Source organism: Patella vulgata, chromosome 3 (assembly GCF_932274485.2).
Source record: "Patella vulgata chromosome 3, xgPatVulg1.2, whole genome shotgun sequence".
Taxonomy (NCBI): domain Eukaryota; kingdom Metazoa; phylum Mollusca; class Gastropoda; family Patellidae; genus Patella; species Patella vulgata.
In genome coordinates, this window is record NC_065881.2 from 47044106 (window position 1) to 47063644 (window position 19539).

Below are 19539 nucleotides of genomic sequence, written 5' to 3' on the forward strand. Positions count from 1 at the left end.
GGTTCTTTTAAATGCAAGAAAGATTAGACGCTGTTCCTGAGAAGTGGAAACCAGGCTGGAAATCCCGAATAACTCCCTCAGCCAGCACCACATGATTAGTGATCCATTGCCGAACCACAAGAAGGCAAGAAAAGGATAATATTGTAAACAGTGTTTATAGCATTAAGGTATACATATATACACACCTGCATACTTAATCCTCAGGGGCGTTCCTTATAGTGAAGATATATCAAATAATATAGGGTCTGATTTCACTGAATTACGACAGCGAAGCGGTTAAGCGCACCCCAAAAAAATATTAGTAGATCCTAAGTGCATCAATCTTCAGACATTTCAGAGAATGAACAAGGTTTATAATGCAACCACAGGGCAATGCAGTCAGCAGCTGACACAGACTATTAATTAATCCGAGTGAAACTGTAATTAAAATATCGCATCAGCATAACTGCTGGAATTTTAAAACACCGTAAATAAAGTTTATGTTCTTAATATGCAAATTCAGCCGACCCTGTAGCACGAAATTGATCTTGAAGATAATTTTGTGATGATATCTAGCCCGTTTAACTACGGTAACGAATTAGATAAATATAATGATTAAGAAACAAAGAGTAGTGTAACTGATTGTACAACAACGCAGCAAACGAACTTAGTTATCAACTGTCTGGAATCTCGGAGAATTGTTTCTATATGAACGTCAATATGCACTAACTAATGTCTGCTACTTTAACAGATAATCTCAAGAATGAAATTCAGAAGAAAAAGCCTCGTCCAAACTTCCTTTATAAACAAAGCCAAGAATAATTACTATCCTTGTTTTTCCTTGTCAACAAATAGCCCGAGGCCCATGTTGTACATGACAACTTATGAATAGATCTTTATGCCAGAAACACGTATACAAGTTATCCACAAAACTAACAGTATGGGAATATATTTTTTAATGTCATAATTTTGTAATATAGAGTTATTATTAAGCAATGAGTTTCAATGCTTTGCAAAAACAATTGACCTGAAAATTTCGCTCGAATGTACAGGAATGAACTGTCACACAATTTAATGGTTTACCACTTTAAACTGAAGCATAGGTGGATCTTCCGACGTAGAAAATCCTTTTTCATAAATTAAGATGTTGACGTACTGTTGACTTTTTGACATAAAGAAATAGAACAAGCAGAACGGTTTATGTCATAACCGTGTAAAACATCCCTAAGAGGAGACAACTATGTCGAATTAATTGACTCATATATCATATCTACTACCTCCGCCAAACAGTAACTTGTCTTTAATATTACTTTACAAACGTTCTTGTTGAAGGCATGGAAGTACCATTGTCATTCTTAATTTATTTCGTGATCCATCTATTGTTAGTGGAAAATGTCCAGGGACAATCAAAACTTATTGAACCCCCGTCTAGGTCGGCTATGTGGCGGTATGGATTTAACACACCTAGAAATACAAAGGACAACGGGTTGAATTGTGGTGGCATCAGCGTAAGTTTTTATTTAATTTTTTAAACTTTAATTTAATTTAAATAAAAAAAAATTCTAGAATCATACGTCATGTACATGTACATATTATACTAGGATGTAAGATGATTTAAAGGAGCCAAGTCTCTAACTCAATATTTTCCATAATTTTCGAAATTAGAATTAGAATTCAATATTGACCAATTTCAATCAATATTGGTGATATTATCTTGCCGTGAAACTATAGGTTCCTAATATCCAACATTTAAGACACAATTAACATATAATCAGTACACGAGTTGTGTACCCTATGGTTTCGGGTGCCATTTTGTAATGAACAAAAAAAACATATACAACACAATGTGGAATTAATTAGTAAAGGCTGATTCACAAACGACAAAATAATAATTTTAAAAAAGTGTAGAATGCACTAAGCAGGCGTAAACCACTGCCGTTCAATTTGACATGTTCATGTATTTCACCGAACATAATTAATAAGAAATTACAATATTTTTTTTTCAAAAAATGAAAATGAATCACTTTACATAAATTCATATTACATTATTATGTGTTTTTAGAACCATATTTGTCTATTTCAAGGTTAAAAAAATAGAACCGGGCGCCCTTTAATGTCTAATAAACTGCCAGATCTCAATTTTGTTTCCCTGCAAGAGATGAATATGTCCCCAGACCCCTGCCACCTTTGGGCCTTTAAATGTTACAAGGGAACTAAAAATGTTGCTGAAGCTCCTCAACTTGTGTACGGATATGATCGACACTATTAAAACTTTGAAGTTGAGATCTCAGAATTTTAATCATTCTATGTATTCATGGATCACATCATATATTATAAATGTGTATAACCTGAATGCAAGAAGTCTTGTTTGTGTGTTTTATTTAGACCTTGAAGGCCAATGAAGACAAATGTGGAATATGTGGAGATCATTATAACCGTTCACCAAAACCAAACGAAGATGGTGGAAAATATGCCACAAGAACCATCAGTAGAACATACACGCAAGGTGAAACTGTGGATTTTACCGTGGATGTGACAATTGGTCGAAGAGGTTTCTACGTATTTCGACTATGTAAATTGGTAGGTGTTTTTGAAGCTACCGAAGACTGTTTAAATCAACACGTGTTAACACTTGCCAATGGAACTTCACGAATAAACGTCCCGTCAAGTCGTTTTACGAAAAAAACGTTTCAGCTTGTATTACCGAGTAACATAACCTGTGATCGATGTGTTATACAATGGAAATATGTAACAGGTAAGATATGGAAGCATTTTGAGTAGCTCGTAACCGAATTATAAAGTGTAATGATGGTGGATATGTTTGGCATAGTTGGTACTGTTTTATTTCCCACCCAGTATTACCCGTTTGAATGTAACGAAGAGTTAATCAGGGAAAGTGACAAGGCATGGCCAGAAAAAAAGTTAGGTTGCATTGAATCACATTGTCAGCCCAGATTACCTAACCTTTCGATAATTCTATCGCATTGAAAAACCAAACCTTCCGACAATTTCGGTCGCATTGAATTACATTGTTTGCCCAGATCACCTAACTTACCGACAATTTCGATCGCATTGACTTAAACAATAATTTATTCATTTATACAGCACAACAAAATCCAACCAATGAATACTCTTGGGCGCGCTAGAAAGCTTAAACATGGAATAAATTTATCATTAAAACAAAGTTAAAAAATGAATAAACATAGCAAATATTTCCTTCCAAACGATCTAGCAGCATTGATTTGTCCATCGTGTTAGATGCCGTGCTGAGATCCAAGAGCATCAGCACTACTGATTATTTTCTGTCCACATTCAGAAGCAGCTAGTCATTGTAAACGTGCAACAGGCCTGACACACACAAATTGATGTTTATAAGCTCCATTTATACTATTCTAGAAAGAAAGAATTTTACTATCCAGGTTCGGTTTCTTCAAAATTGGTGACGGTTGGTCACAAGATGCGGAAGATACTAAAAGAACAATTCATCACAAGTGATGGGTTTGAAATCTGAGTTGCATCTAGTTTCGTCACTAATATTACTATCATAGTACTGATCTTATTAATGAAATAAATTGAATTTGTCAGCAAGTCAAAACAAACAAAAATTCATCCTTTGATTTTAGTAGAAGTGGCGAATCTATTTACAGTTCTATGTAAGTTTGTTTTTCTGTAACCTAAAAGACAATACATATATGCTTTTCAGATAGCATGTGGGGTTGTAATACAAATCCAAGAAAATGTTGCTTTGGTTGTGGAATCCAAGAAAAATATATAAACTGTGCAGATGTTAAGATTGATGCAGTTGCCACCGCTGCCACCACATCAGCCCCTACCACTACTGCAGCCCCTACCGCTACTGTCACTCCTACCACCACCACCCTATCTCCTACCACTACTCCATCTCCCACCACAACGTTACAACTAACTACTCTACCCCCCGCACCTGTTGTCAACATAGTGCAACCTTCGGAAGCCGCGACCCAATCAAGTCAAATGGTTGCCACGACTCAAACCAACAACCAACACTCGGTAAGATTATTTTCATCAACATAGTTCATATTCCGGTAATGTTTACAGTATTCAATTTGAGAAGGCACTTAGTTTTCTTCTCCGAATGTTGAATCATAATTTAATAAAGCAAAATTTTAATTAATGAGATAAATAGATATTAAAACAAGTGATAGTCTGTCTGTTCCCTTTAAGACCGTAAGGCTATTTTTTTTATTGTAGCATATCCATGAACTTCTAGAGGCACAAAGAGCACAGCTAGAAGAGTTAGCAAGATTAAGAATAGAAATGGAAGAGATGAGCAGCAAGAAAACAACCCAAACTACACCAGCAGCCACGACTCCTGCTCCCGTCATTAGTACTATGGGACCAGCACCAGATGATCCACAGAAGCTCAAAGAATTTGTTCAAGCATTCCTTTCAGTTACTCGAAGATATCACGGAAATGTGCCACACACGCCCGGAACACTTATGAATATACTGGAGAAAGTTAAATTATTTGAACCAACAACTACAACCCCAGCTCCCTCACATGCTGAATCATTTTTAAAGAATGTGCTGTTTCCTAGCAACGCGCAACAACCACAAGTTCAGCCAATGGCAGTACCCGATCAGCCACAAGCGTTGAATTTAGGTAACCAATATCCTTCAAACCTAGCACGCCAAAATGCGTATCCTTCTGTGTTTCCGAATCCTGTATCAAACTACCAGCCCCAGTCTAGCACATATTATAACCCATATCCACCTGAAATCATGAATGGCAACCCAACCAGCCCACTTTATGGTTTGAATCCAGAGGCCGCATCTCAAGCGGCGGGTGAACAACCAATGTTTGACATGTCTTCCTTCGCAAGTCCAATGCTTGAGATGGGCCAAGCTAATGAATTGGGGAATGGTGGTGCTAGTGGGTTTTCTCCAATGGCCATGATGGCTCAAATGCTTATGGCTCAGTCACAACCTGCAGCAGGGGTGCCAACCGCACAAATTGTCCCAAGTGCTCCAACAATGCCAGCACAACAAGCACAGTCCGTAGTTGCACAAACACCACAACCTGTAGTTGCACAAACAGCAGCACCAGTAAAAGAAGTTCCACTGCCTACCGCAGTTATTAACAAAGCCCTTGCATTGCCTGTTGTGGCTAAAAAAGAACCTTTAACTCTTGAAACACTAAATGACGCTCAAAGAACAGAAATTCTACAGAAGTTGAAAATTGCAAATGTCATACTTTCCAAGCAAGTCCCCACTGTATCTCTGGCAGAGAAACTGAAAGTGTACAGAATGGTAATCAACAAAGCAGTAAAAACCTTGAACGAAGAACGGGCTGCTGAGATTGAAAAAACTTCACCACTTGTTCTTACAGAACTAACACAAAACCAACAGCTTCTGGAACAGCAATTACAAATTGAAAAACTACGTCTAGAGTTAATGCATGTAAAAAACCAAACTGCAAAAGTTGTTGCCATGCAAGCACCCACAGCCCCTACGACAAAACAACAAAACAAACCTGTTTCGGAAGCTCAATTACTGGACACTATTTTTGGTTCCGGCACTCAACATGCACACGGTGCGCAAGGGGTCCAACGTGCTACACCTCGCGTTAATCCTAATATTAATCAACCAAGATTACCTGGTGGTGTACATGCAGCTCACCCTATGCACAGTGAGCCCGTAAACTTTAACCAGATGGACCCGTTTGCACTAATGGGCATGGGTGGTATGGGGGGCATGGGAGTTATGGGAGGATTCGGACCATTTATAGATCCTACGTCCACGTGTGAATATATAGGTGTCGCAGAAATTGAATGGCCCTGCAGACGTAATTGCGTACCTGATGGTTCAGGAATGTCTTGTGTTGCACGACAACCAACAATCCCTCAACACCAAACAAAATGTGCTATGGACTGTGCGGTTAAAGCAATGTAAAATCAGTTATAACAGTAAATTTTCTTATATAGAAGGTTTTGCTGTTGTCGAACTACCCAGGAATACACGGGCTATAATTGTGAAATGTATAAATACCGTTCTGGTTACACGTAGACTTTTACCGTAGTGGCAAAGGTTAGAAATATGCTGAAGTTATTGCAGTGATATATTTAAAGATACATTATGGGAGATTAGATAAAGAGCTGGCAGTTCTCACTTTAATAGTTAAAAACTAGATACTGTAAAGGGAATTTGCTGAAAATTTCAGTCAAATTGATCCACTATGGACCGAGATTTTAACGATTGAATTTCCCCCTATCCTCGATCATCATTACTAAAGTCGGTAGGATAACAAACATAGTCTCGATTATTCATTTCATGATTAAATTCTGAATGGAAGTCGAACAGCAAATTGGAACCTAATCCAATAAATACCACAGGCTAGCGATAACATCAAGAATTGATTATGGTCTGGATAAGTTAATTAATGTCCAATTAATGATTTAGATAACATTTCAGGCCTAAAGAAAGACCTGCAATAGGCAGATTTAGCTCTTGCATAATGTATGTTTAATAAAGCAGTATTTACTGGAATTTTAAGAGACTAATGAATATAAATTAAATGAAATACCCTAAATACGTAAAATTTAATAAGGAGTTCTTATTTGCAAGAAGGAATAAATAAGTGGGCATATAAATGAAATAGTCGTCAATACCAGATTCCGAGCATGAAGCAAGCTGTGTATTTAAAATTTTATGTGGCCATTAAAATATTTGGATTTCAACGGCCCGATTATCATAGTTTCCATTACTTCATTGTCCCCATGCAGTGGCGGCGCCAGTCGTCGGTGGTTGGAGGGGCAAAGCTGTGACAAAGTCCAAGGTTAAGGGGGCAAAGGAACGAGCTTCAACTAAAGGTAGGGAGGTTTCCTCCAGACAATTTTGAAAAACAGGCTGCCGGAAATGCAGCTTGGCAGTATTTCATGCACTGATCGTTGAGGTAAAGTGTCAAACTAACGGACTTGCGAACCGCGACAAAGCCCAATCACGAGCGCCAAATGGGAGACCGTCCACAAAATATTTTGAAAAATAGACTGCGGGAAATGCTTTCTGACAGTGTTCAGTCAGGCACCGATCTTCGTGATAAAATCTGACCAGATACCGTCCGTCGCCTAATCACTAGTTTATGCGACCAGAGAACAAAATGTCAAACGAACGGACTTACGAACCTCAACGAAGTCCCCTTAATTGTGAGCGCCAAAGTAGCCAGTCCGGGGACCTCCCCAAGGAGATTTTAAAAATAGACTGTTGGACTATAAGAAACATTAAAGCTCTATACTTCCTAAGTAGCCTATTAAAGCATCAAACAGTCTAAACATGTCGTAAACATTCTTACGCTTCTTACGCTCCTGCTTTAATTAAAATGGGGTTTAAATTCCTACTGTTCTGCTCCGACTGCATACGCCATACAGTGTGCTATGAGGGTTATTTTTCGCAGACAGCGGCGCAATGGCCTATTCTTATATCGAATTCCAACTGCCAAGGATTCTTTCACGTGCACGCCAATGTGTTAACGCGGACTCGGTTTTTCGTCCCATCCGAACGACTATACGCTACCCCTTGCCAGGCCCTCCGTCCCGCACCACTGACAAGGGGGAACCACGCTGGAAAATCTCCTGCTTAAAGAGAGAAACGGTCTGTTCAAAAACCGAAAGTTTAAATGAGTTAAAATATTTTATAAACAGTATTTTAAGTTTTTCAAATTTATCTAGTTAATGCATTTTTACATAATGGTTTAGGGTTGGCAATTCAGTATTTTTTCAAATCAATGTCGCAGGTGTGGCCAAGTATTTCGTCCTTTAATAACTCATTCATGACTTGATGGACGTGTTTTATTTGTTTACGACACACCATATGATATACGACAGACTGTAAAACCTTTATACACACGTACCATCATACTCCTCGCTGTGTTTCGTTTGATTAGACCTAATCCCACTCAAGCACTGCCGTAAAGAAAGCAAATTTCTGTTCCAAATTATGACTGGTCAATAGTCCGATTAACAACCAATGCCTAACTGCGTAACAATGTCATTCGGGTTTAAACAGAGCTCAACATTGTTTACATAAACGTTACGTCATGACACATTTACGCACGATTAACCGGTGCATAGCAGAATATTGCTGAAAAACTAATTGCGTGACAAACGAGGCTATCAACGCTTACAATGTAAACAATACTGTTTGGAGACGAACAATATACTTTCACCGTTTTTAATACCATAAAATTTAATACTTTAAATCACTGTCCAAAGTTTTAGGGAAGACCCCCAGATTAAACGAAGGGTTGTCATGTTGCTGTACTTGGGATAGATTTGATTGAACGGGAAGAATAGACACACTCCCTCAACAGGTCAAATATCATAAGTCAATCCAGCAATGGCCAGAGAGGAATGCGCGCCATTGCTTCAGGAATATGACGTACCATGTACTATAATTTCTTGAAAAATGAAAGCAAAAATAATAACGATCTGGAAATGAAATAGCAAAAAATCAGAAAAATAATAAATAGGGACTTGTGATATTAGAACCAGTACCAGTGTATAAGGTTGATTAAATTCTGGTTTAGAAAAGCACTATATTTTAAATTTTAAGCAAATAAGATTAGTTGATAAAAGTAAGTTATTCTTATAGTTATAATGATAATAGAATTATAGTTGCACAAAAAACTTCTATAATAGTAATCCCGAACAAAATATTCTGACAAGTCTGCAGGCTGGAATGGTTAAACGGCTGCAAATATTTCTTACATCTGTCTGGTATCCATCCTCTGTATCCCCAGTGGTTTTATTCCGTTCTACTCCACTAACCCCTAGTTTAATTGTGCTATTTTTATCGAACAATCCCATATATTAATTGAAAAAACAGTTTGCAAAGGGAAGTAACTCTTATCGGACAAGGTTAGGGGTTCACCTATGTGAGAGAAGTCCAAATTATTCTAAATGTGTATTTATCAACAAAAATTATATAATATTATATTAATGAAGACCATACGCTTTATTGAGAATCGCTCGTTCGTTAGTTCGCGGAGCTTTACGTCCGCGTGATATTGTAGACAAGTTAGTGTGAATCAAATTGCCAAGTATAAGTTCAATAATAATAAACATAACAGAATGAAACATTTCGGACAAAGAACGAATAGTAATAATAATAACAAACGTCAAACATAAAGATGTTATACATATTTGAAATCGAAATCAACGAAACATACTACAGATTTTGATAATACAATTAAATATAAATTAATTAGAAATATATACATTATTTATATAAAACATTCAGTAAATGGACATGGATATGGTTATCTACCTTTATAAAAACGAAGGCGAAACGACAGGTTTGTAAACTGTTTTTGATTGGTTTGTGACCATAGCTACAATCAAGGCCAGGCCCCGAGTTCACAAAGGAGTCTCAGACTCAAGTTAAGAATTTACTCAACTTTCAATCACTGTTTATGAGAACTATCTTTGATCCAGAAAAACAAAACTTTGCACATAGTTTCTTATTGATGTATTTGATACATTAAAGGGCTATAATTTAGTTAAAATAAGGCTAATAATTTTGAGTAAATTCTTACATTAAGTCTGAAAATACTTTGTGAACTCGGGGCGAGGGCAGATAATTTGAAACCCTATGGATTAACCCAGGGTATAGTGGAGTAGAACGGAATGCGTACAATGGGGATACAGAGGGTGTCTGGTATCTTTTGCGATCTATATTATGTAACTAACATAATTTGTAAAACATAACGTACAAGTGACAAAGATTTAGCATTTCAATAAATGCCGATTGGACCACTATTGCCTACAGGACCAGATTGAGCCTGTATGGGGACCCTAGCTAAAAATGTCGCTGGGGTATTTCCATCAGTATAGTGACAAAAGGGACATAATTATGCTGGTCATTGTCCGCCACACTCAAGCAAACGCAGTTTGTATGCCAGTATGGTAGATTAAAAGATTTATTATACAACATAATAAACACAATCATGAAATTGATAATATAAATTTTCTTGACCCTTGATTGCCTATTAGCTTGTCATGTGTGTAATATCTAAGAACGTACCCTTGAACTAGGAACTTAGCATGATGTCTACGCAGCCATCTTGGAATTGCGAATTTTCCAAAGCACAACCCTTCTCAACAGGGGCGTGCTGGGACGCTGGTAGGGGGGTCTCGGGGGGTTCTCCCCCAGAAAATTTTTGAAATTTGACAACGGGAAACGCGTTTTGCAAGCATTTCTGGGAGAAATCTAGGTATCATATTTTCCAAATTTATGCTGCTATTTTGACTATAACAGCTGTAGTCGGCAAAATTTTGCACGTCAGCATAATATATATTTACTAATCGTTGTGTATGTATGATTTTTCGCGTGCTTACTCTCAATTTTTTGAGGGGATTCCGCGTGAAAATTAGAGCTCTCAGGGGGGCCCGCTTATACGGGTGGACTTATTGTTTAATGGGGGCCTGGGAGGACACCGTCCTCCAAAGCTCCCTGCCGGCACGTCCCTGCTTCTCAATTTCATGACGATCGTTCTCGAACTGGCGGAGCATTAGGTTTTTTTAAGAGCCTCACCCCGGGAACAAGGGGAATATTACGAAGTATATGCAGTCAGTTCTTGGTTTAAAAAACCATAATCTTTAAAGTTGTCGCCCAAAGAGAACGTCCTAGTAGAAATTTATAAAAAATTATCATGCAAATAGGAGAAACGTGAGAATTCGAAATATGGCTGAGCCCTCTATAGCTTTAATTCACCTGCCCACGTCTATCTCATCCCATTATTTGCCCTGACCCGATCAGGTACAAAGAAAAACCTTGTACTCGTCTAGATAACCCCGAAAATATCCCGAATGTTTGTTATTTAAACAGTTAGATTAGCCCGAGTGAAATGTATGGTGATTTCTATGGTTGTAGTAGGGCTAATAATATATTTACATAACAGGACCTCGACATAATATCGTCTTATAATGCAAATACTTTATTGAGGTATTTTGACAATGGAAATCTCCAACGTCATTTCCTGTGATAAGGGAGAAGGAGGGGTCGCCTTGTAATTAGTATATATATATTCTAGAAATCTCGTCCTAACATGTATTGAGCAATATTGATCATTTCTGATTTTTCGACATGGAGGCGAACATTATTTGGTTTTCAAGTTTTCTGACAGTTTGTCTGGTGTCCCTGATAAACTGTATCCCTGTATCGGAATATGAAGGTAGGTCATAAGTTCACAATTTTACTATAGGCCTTACAGATGTTCATATCTTTACCGTTTATTGACTTAATGTGCCATATTAAATAAACACGGGCTTACGGGTTGTCACTGGGTTGATAAATTTGAATTTTGTCAGAACACATTGAATGAAGCATCGATGGATATTGTGATCATTATACGATTCTTACCTGGTCCTGGCTTCAATGTTGTTCTTATAATCATTTATTGCTTTATTGCAGAATTAAGGCTTTACTGGCTTGAAGCTGACACTCTGTCCAGAGTTTTTCAGGTTATAGTAGTAGAGTTAAGGATAAGGATACAAGCTCTATAGAAAGCGGCACATTTCAAACATGTATTAGATCAAAGCTTGTGTTTTGAATATGTAGGCATGAAGTCACAACTACATGTACAGTTATTAGTCTGAACCCTTTGACCCCTTATCTCAGGGGCGCGGTGCCCCATGCTTTTGCATGAGGAACAAGATATCAGGATGTTATCCTTCTCCACCCGCTTCTCGTTTCTATTTAAAAACATCGAGGCCAAGATAGCATCCAACCTAAGTTATTTTTTAGAATTCAGTGTTGCTAAAGAACACATCTCAACCCTTTTTGTTTAATTTACTATAATTTATATACCGTATATTTACAGATAAAATCTTGAACCGACATACTCGAAATGTAAGTTAATTATAATATTGTTTGGAAGATGTTTGTTTAAATAATCAAATATATCATGCACCGTTTATTATAAATCACATCGAAATTAAATAGAATCAAAGTCATTTATGAAAGAATTTTAGAGCGTCAATGTGTATAATACAAATACTATTACTGACTATTAAAAATATCGTGACACATCTTATGCATTTTGTTGAAATATAAATTATAATATAATATCATGTATTTTGAAATATATCATGAAATATATCATGTACTTTGAAATATCTCATGTATTGTAAATGAAACATAATATCATGAAACATATCATGAAATATGTATTTGGAATCTATGTATTTTAAAACATACCATGAAACAATATAATAACAGAAATTTTGAAATATATTATTAGATATTTTGATATATATTATCAGGTATTTTGAAATAAATTATCAGGTATTTTGAAATTTAAACCATAAATACGCCATGTTATTGCCAATAATTATGAAATATTATACATTGTACTTAATCTGATGATAGACGCAGTAAACAAAAGATATGTGATTTTTATCTATAGATGTACCTTTTCAATGTTATCCATACCATTGACCACATTTTCGATTGTTGCGCTATTTGAGGTTATCGATGGGTAATTGTATGCCCAATTTCTTGATGATTGTTTGACCTTATAATATGGCGCATATTTTCATATTTTACGAGTCGTACACTTGCACGATTTTAATCTGTGATTATTTATAAACTGACTCATGACCGCATCCTGCTTTAGCTATTGATAATTCTAATCATGTGATATTAAATTTCATTATCGATCTTAACATTAAGTTCCAATAGAATGAAGTTTATACGTTTTGTTGTACGTAGGGCCCAAATATTGGATGTATAGCTGATGTAGGGTTCTTCTACGTGTATGCAAGCAGTTTTTGACGCCACCCGAACGATAAGACGCCTTTCCTTACTAATCGAATAATAAATATATATGTGTTTGATTTCTAAACTTATTATGTGTTTATTTTCTATTTTTAGGCAGACGATTTAAAAACTGAGGTAAGCAAGAATTCTTGAGAATTAATTTTAAAGTAATAAAGTACTTCCGGTATCTTTCATGTCATTTTTGTTGTAAACAATTTAAATAGGCCAGATATGGTTAGATTAGGTACTCGTAAAATACTGTTTGTAATAAACAGGTTGGATGGCCGAATGGTTAGCACGTGTGCGCTGTATAATAAGGTCTGTCATTGAGTGGTTTCGATTCGCCGGTTGTACGTGGCAAGGAGTACTGTCGCTTGTCCAACCTCGTGGGTTTTCTCCGGGTCCTCCGGTTTCCTCCCACTGCTAAAGACCTCTACGCGCAAGCGAATTATTGAAATAATATTGAACCATGTGGTAGTCCCGAAATGACTTAGTTCGTGTCGAGTGGACGTTAAACCTCATTTCTTAAAATAGCTCAGAATGGTTATTTAAAAGGTCAAAATTTCAAAATCTTGTCCCCGCAGTTGCAAAACCTTAGAAAATGGCCTGGGGGGGGGGGGGAACCCCTGCGGCCCCATCCCCTCGCCCAGTTGCTTGTCTCTGGCCCCGGAGGGTCCTGTTGCGGACCATGTATGATACCCCCGACAAATTATCATTGCTGTTGAAGAATTTCTCATGTTTTGGTAAATATGGCTATCAATAAAACAAAACCTAAAATAGGAACTTTTTTTCTTTGTTATTTTCTGTGTCTTTCTGATGGATTAGATATAGCACACATGACATTGTATGGTTTAAATTTTACCTGTCGTTTATTTTGGTGAAAATAGAGGTTTTGCTTTAAGAACGTAAAAGATCGATATTTCTTTTTTTCAGCTTCAGAAGCTAAGACGCATAGTAAGTAAACATTTCGATTTTTTGATTCAGTATACTTTTTAAAACATCAATTAGCTACTGATGTTTCATATAAAGGATTCACCTTTAAAATATTATAAGTTGGTAAATCTTTTATGTTATAAATGAATTTGTCCATATCATTCGGTCAATCGGGTCCAAAGAAAATCTGCTCCAACCAGTATCAATGTCACTGTTTAACCAATTCCTAAAATATCTTAAATCTGTATTACCTCTAAACCAATTTCAGTTTCAAAACGTTTTAAAAATAATTATAATTTCACTATCAATTTCAAACAGAAGTAATTGTACATGTTTAATATTGTATTTAGTGAGCAATGTTGCCCTGAAACGATGAACAGAAAGTTGGGCGTTGAAAGAAGTGAATTAATGATACGGTGTCTTCACCTGTTTTAAAAACTATTAAACCCAGTAATTAACATGGTATGCTTGTAAAACTGATTAATTGCTACAGTCATCTGGCAAAATACATCTTCTGTCACTGCCACCTAATGTTATACAATAAATATGTCACACGATGCATAGATATAACACCCCTTCAAGTGGTATAATGTCAATACCCCCCCCCCCACTCCCCCATTTAATTTATCATGATATTGTTAGCCCTAACATCGTAATGACAAGGAAAATAGTTGAGTGCCTCGCAATTAAATATCCTTGGAGAAATTGACAAAAAAGAGAAATTGCCAAAAAGAGAGAAAAAGGAGAAAAAACCCTTCGAACTTTTAACAGTTGCTGTGACGTGACACAAAATTCGAACATAAGTTTGAAGTTAAAACTTGGTCAAACTACACGCGCTGTGGTTTCAAAATAATCTTCATGTTAGCGAGTCAATTTTGAATCATTTCAAGGAGTAAGTGAATAAGGCTTTGGCAAATTGAATATTTCAGCTTCAAGATGTACATGATCATAAATCTGATTTAAAGATTCCGAGGACAACTACTACAACTAGCAAACCTACAGTAGATGATGATAGCTTTAATAAACTTATTATACAGCTGAAAAACAGTGACCAAGCCACGTTGATGGTGAGCTGTACATAAATTTACACATACCCCCCCCCCCCCCGAACAACAACAACAAAAAAACAAAACAAAACAAAAAATGGGTGTGTGTTGGAGAGGGGTCCGGAATTATACGATTATCTGGCAATTTCAGAATGAAAAACGTTTTTAGAACCTGCTCACCGATTGTTTGATATAATAATATGTATTAAAATCAAAATGGTGTCAACATTTTGATAAAATTAATGCAATGAAAACTCGATGTCACGAGTTCTAAAAAAACATGCAAACATATCCAGAATAAATAGGATTTGAGTCGCGTAATTTTAGGTGTTTAGGATTTGGTGACTTTTAGTTTCAATGGCCAATGGATAATCTCGATTTCATAATAACGCGGCATTTGATTGGTTGTTGAAACTTGAAACATTTGATAGCGAAAATGTCGTTCAATCTAGCACACTTGTATTGGACGTTACAAAGGAAAGGAAATCCAAGACTCACGAAATAGGGATTCATGTAATTCTTGACCGTTTTAGTTAGAATCTTTGGTCTTTTGATTGGTATTACTGGTGAAATATATCCCCCATTATTAACAAATAATAAGGATTTAAAAATGTTCTTTAGATGATAAAAATTCCATTAAAAAACCCCGGTTTCCATGTAAATATTTGCGCTCAAATATTCGTTTTTGATATATTATATCAATGTAACGAGTTTTATTTGTACAATGTTCATTATATTTTAGAGACTTTCTCAAGCCCTGGAACAATTAAAAACAGAAGATGAAAGCAAACCCCAAAGTCTACCAGAAAAGAATTCCGTGGGAGGTAAATTAACTTTCTTTCTCGCCAAAAACATTGTAAAGTGTGGTATGTGTTCATATTCTTTGTAACTTTTGAGCAAAGCGAAATTTTCAGATCGCACCAACGTGTTTTAAGTATTGTGTTATGATATTCAATGAAAATCTTTTGAACATGACTAAATAAAGATAGAAACCAAACACAATTATTAGAGTTTTAATGTTTGTGAATTTCTATGTATGGTGGTTTTCCCTTTCACTGACAAGCACACATCCAAGAACTTTGTCTATATCGGGGTTGGAAAGCGACTAATTTAGAAAGGAACATTGATTTTGTGGTTAATATTTAACACTGGTGGATACAAAGGGGATAGGTTGGTAGCGCACTCTTGATTAAGCTGAGCTGGAATCCCCATTATGGCCATTAACATGTTTTGTATAGCACTTAAAAAACAATTCTTTAAAACCGCAGATTATTTGGGTGTTGTTCAAGACATATCAGTAAGTGACGACAGCAATGACGGTAATGGCTCAAAAACTCAACAGAAAATCCTCGATGCTTTAAGGAATATTGGAATCCTAGACGAAAACAAAAATAATCAGGAGGTTACTAAAACTGGTAAGTCAAAGATTCTGTTCGCAATAGTTTGATTCCAATTATGCAATTTACTTAAAGTTAGACCGTTTCCCATTTCTGTTTTGTTTTCTGTCCAGAAAAGGCTAACCAATATAATGAGTTGTTGATAGTGATTAAGGTAGAGAGAGGTGACAACTGCACATATAATATTTAATTTTACGAACACTAAGATGCCAGTTCTTAAGTTAAATTGAAATGACCTTTTCTAGAATTTCTGATCCCAAAGTCATGGATTATGTTTAATTGGGATAGATTCAATGTTCTAATAATGCGAGTAGTAATAAATATTATGTGTGTATATGATTATTTTGTCATTTATTGAGGGTTCATTTTCTATGATCCCTGGTTCAGCCGTACCACTGAATCATGTAACACTGGAAAAAACTCATTGCCCGCCCCCCATTCATTGATCTCTAAGCTGTGCTGATTTTGCGTAATGGTTCATCCATGGCTTGTGGTGGACACCTCTGTTGGGTAGCCTACTACATTTTCGTAAACTTTTTTTCTCACTTTATTCCTTTGTATTATATGTCTGTATATTATCTGGGATTGTATATGCATATGTTCCGGTATAGTTTGTTCTAAGTTTTGTTGTGCAGTTATACCGCATTGTCTAATGACTCCTAAAACGAGCAGAGTGACAATTTAAATAAAGTATTCATGTGTACAATTTGCTACTACCCCACTGAACGGTATAGTCATTACAAATATCATATTTAAACTTGTTTAATCTTTCTTTAAAGAAAGTGTCCCACGAGATATTTCGCATGAAATAGACGAAGAAGAATATGACAGCTTTCGACACGAGGGTAAGCAAGTTTATTGTTTATTTACATGCAAGGCAGTATCTGAAAAACGCCACGCCGCTATAAAGATATGTGAAATATAAACTGCACATAGCTACGTATAACAAAATTTATAAAACATGAAAGTGCTCTAACTTTTTTTCTGCTGTCACATTGTTAATTTGGGTGTGTGAGGCAGGTGCTCCATTATGGAGCTGCGAGCGAGCGTGTGTGTGTGTGTGTGTGTGTGTGTGTGGGGGGGGGGGGCTGGTGAGACTTGTTGTTTAAAAATTAAAGTAGGAGATAGTAGTATAGGAAACAGGATAACACTGTTTTAACAAGAAAAATTAATAGCGATGAACAACTCCCAATTAGACGAAAAGGTGTTTTTGTTTTTTCTTAAAGTTTTACATGCGTTAGAGCAGCGATTGCTGAAAGATGTTGGTTTAGCATTACAGTATGGATTTGATCCTAAAGATATCATTAAAGACCTCCGGGAACGAGGTAAGACGCTAAGCCTTCCAAATTAATCTATCCTAGTTGGGGGCGTGGCATTTTGGGGCGTGTTTGTTAGGGGTAACCCACCGCACAAACTGTCTGGCAGTGGTCATTCATGACTCCTGTGGTGGTACTGAACTCCAAAGCTGTTTCAGGTGGTACAGATTTCAGCTAATCTAGCCTAGCTGTCGCCTGGAAAATTAGATAACTCTTGTCAGAGATACTCGAGCACTACAAATGTCTGGCTATTACATAGCTCTGTCAGGGGTACCCCACCACTAGAAATGTCTGTCAGAGTGTTTTTGTAATACTTGAAGATGTACGGTACACTGCTGTACGATTTTCATTTGGTACACGTATGAGCTAATCTAGCCTAGTTTGGGGGCATGGCATTTTGGGCGTGAAATACCACACCAGAAACCCGGCAGATTTACATTCTGATGATACCAGATATACATACATTGATACCATATAGGGGAAAATTGGTACATTTTTCAGCTACATGGGCTCCTGGTCTATGTTTCCAGTACATTTTTTTAATGTAGTGCGTAACATCGTAGCATACTGAAGACGAAGACATTTATTATACATATTTACTAGTTTTATTTTTCTGTTTTCAGAATCTAACAAGAAAACACCAAGAAGTATTGAGACAAATATTGAAAAGGAATTGTCAAAAATGAGAAGCCCACGGTAGACTTTAAATTATAAGTGAGCTACGCATGCACAAACCCTTTCAAAAAGACTATGGAGATTTGGTGACTTTCCAAGCATTTTATCCCCAAAAGTTGAAATTATGAGACTGTTGATATGGAATGTAAACCCTCAAGTAAAAGTATTCACATAGGTCAACGGTTGAAACGTCGCCTTACTCAACAATAGCGATAAATAAAGCAAGGTAGTCACGATTATCTTATAAATAGAAGCCTAATAAATATATACTGCCATTGTTGTTCTTTCATAAATGACTTATATTATACTGCATTTATTTGTCAACACGTTTTAAATAAATATTGTCTTTAATAACATTATTGTTTTAATTTACTCTTACTAAAATAAGGCAAAAGAATAAACTTATAAATTATAAGTGATTTATAGGTTCGCAATAAAGAAAATGGTGAAGGTATCCGACCATGCCATACAGGAGATTTCACATAAGCAATAAAGTACCCTAGATGAATGATTTTCAGCAAAACCTTCCTGGGTATGCGAATATTTGATCCTATTGGCCTGGCGGTTATCATAATTAAGATCCGGTATGTCAAAGAATACATATTTTAATATGAAAGTGGATCACGATGTTATGGGCTATGTCAATTGTTCAACCATTCCTGTGTTTTACTGCAGCCATTTCCAGATTCAGCTCATATGCAGATGCCAATTATTTAGACCTACAAATTGTGTAGAATCAAATCTAGATATAGCAAAATGTTACTCCTCATTGGCTTACAATTAAAAATAGAAAGAAGATGTAGAATTTGATTGGCATTCTAATTTGTACATGATGTTCCTTTCTTTGTACATGGATTAAGGCCAGATTGTGGAATCATTTTAAGCTGCCGAATATCTCCATGATGAAGAATACTGGTTAAATTGTATATGTTTATTTAATATGAACCCGTACGATCGCCGAATGAGCTCGTCCACTCCTTGCCACGCTCACACACCTTAGATTTACAGGGATTGTTCATTGATAAATTCAGGATTAGGTAGACCTCCATATAAATAGTATTATCCAGTGGATCACAAGGAAACACTATAGAAATTCTGAATGTTTCTATTTTCAAACTGTGGAGTTCTCTTGTATTTGAAAGCTTGTGACGTACTGCAGGATATAGTTCTCAATGTAATTTATAAATACTTGGAACGATTGGATTTGTTCTCAATGGATACTGGTAGAAATGTTTCGTTTGATTTGTTGATGTTCCGTGCAAAATGGAACCACAAGCGTTTACAGAGCCTATCGATTTTCTATGGTAATTCTAGGAGATAGTTTCCGATTTAAGTTGTGGTGGCAATACACAATAGAGTTCTCGTAAAATTGTAACTTGTTAGAATTCTTCATCGCGTCAA

The 19539-nt window shown here is 36.3% G+C and overlaps 1 protein-coding gene and 1 long non-coding RNA gene across 2 annotated transcripts; both read left to right on the plus strand.

Annotated features, from left to right (window-relative positions):
- The first annotated feature begins 1231 nt into the window (after positions 1-1231).
- LOC126814974 (mucin-2) lies at positions 1232-6533 on the plus strand. The gene is made up of 4 exons (XM_050540464.2): positions 1232-1487; positions 2365-2734; positions 3683-4008; positions 4210-6533. The coding sequence occupies exons 1-4, from the start codon at positions 1314-1316 to the stop codon at positions 5908-5910; spliced, it is 2571 nt and encodes an 856-aa protein (XP_050396421.1). The 5' UTR covers positions 1232-1313; the 3' UTR covers positions 5911-6533.
- A 4444-nt stretch (positions 6534-10977) lies between these two features.
- LOC126816013 (uncharacterized) lies at positions 10978-18492 on the plus strand. Its single transcript, XR_008787753.1, has 10 exons — positions 10978-11185; positions 11834-11862; positions 12886-12906; positions 13705-13725; positions 14634-14771; positions 15493-15574; positions 16019-16165; positions 16927-16992; positions 17374-17472; positions 18087-18492. It is a non-coding gene; the product is annotated as an uncharacterized LOC126816013 (long non-coding RNA).
- The last annotated feature ends 1047 nt before the right edge of the window (positions 18493-19539 follow it).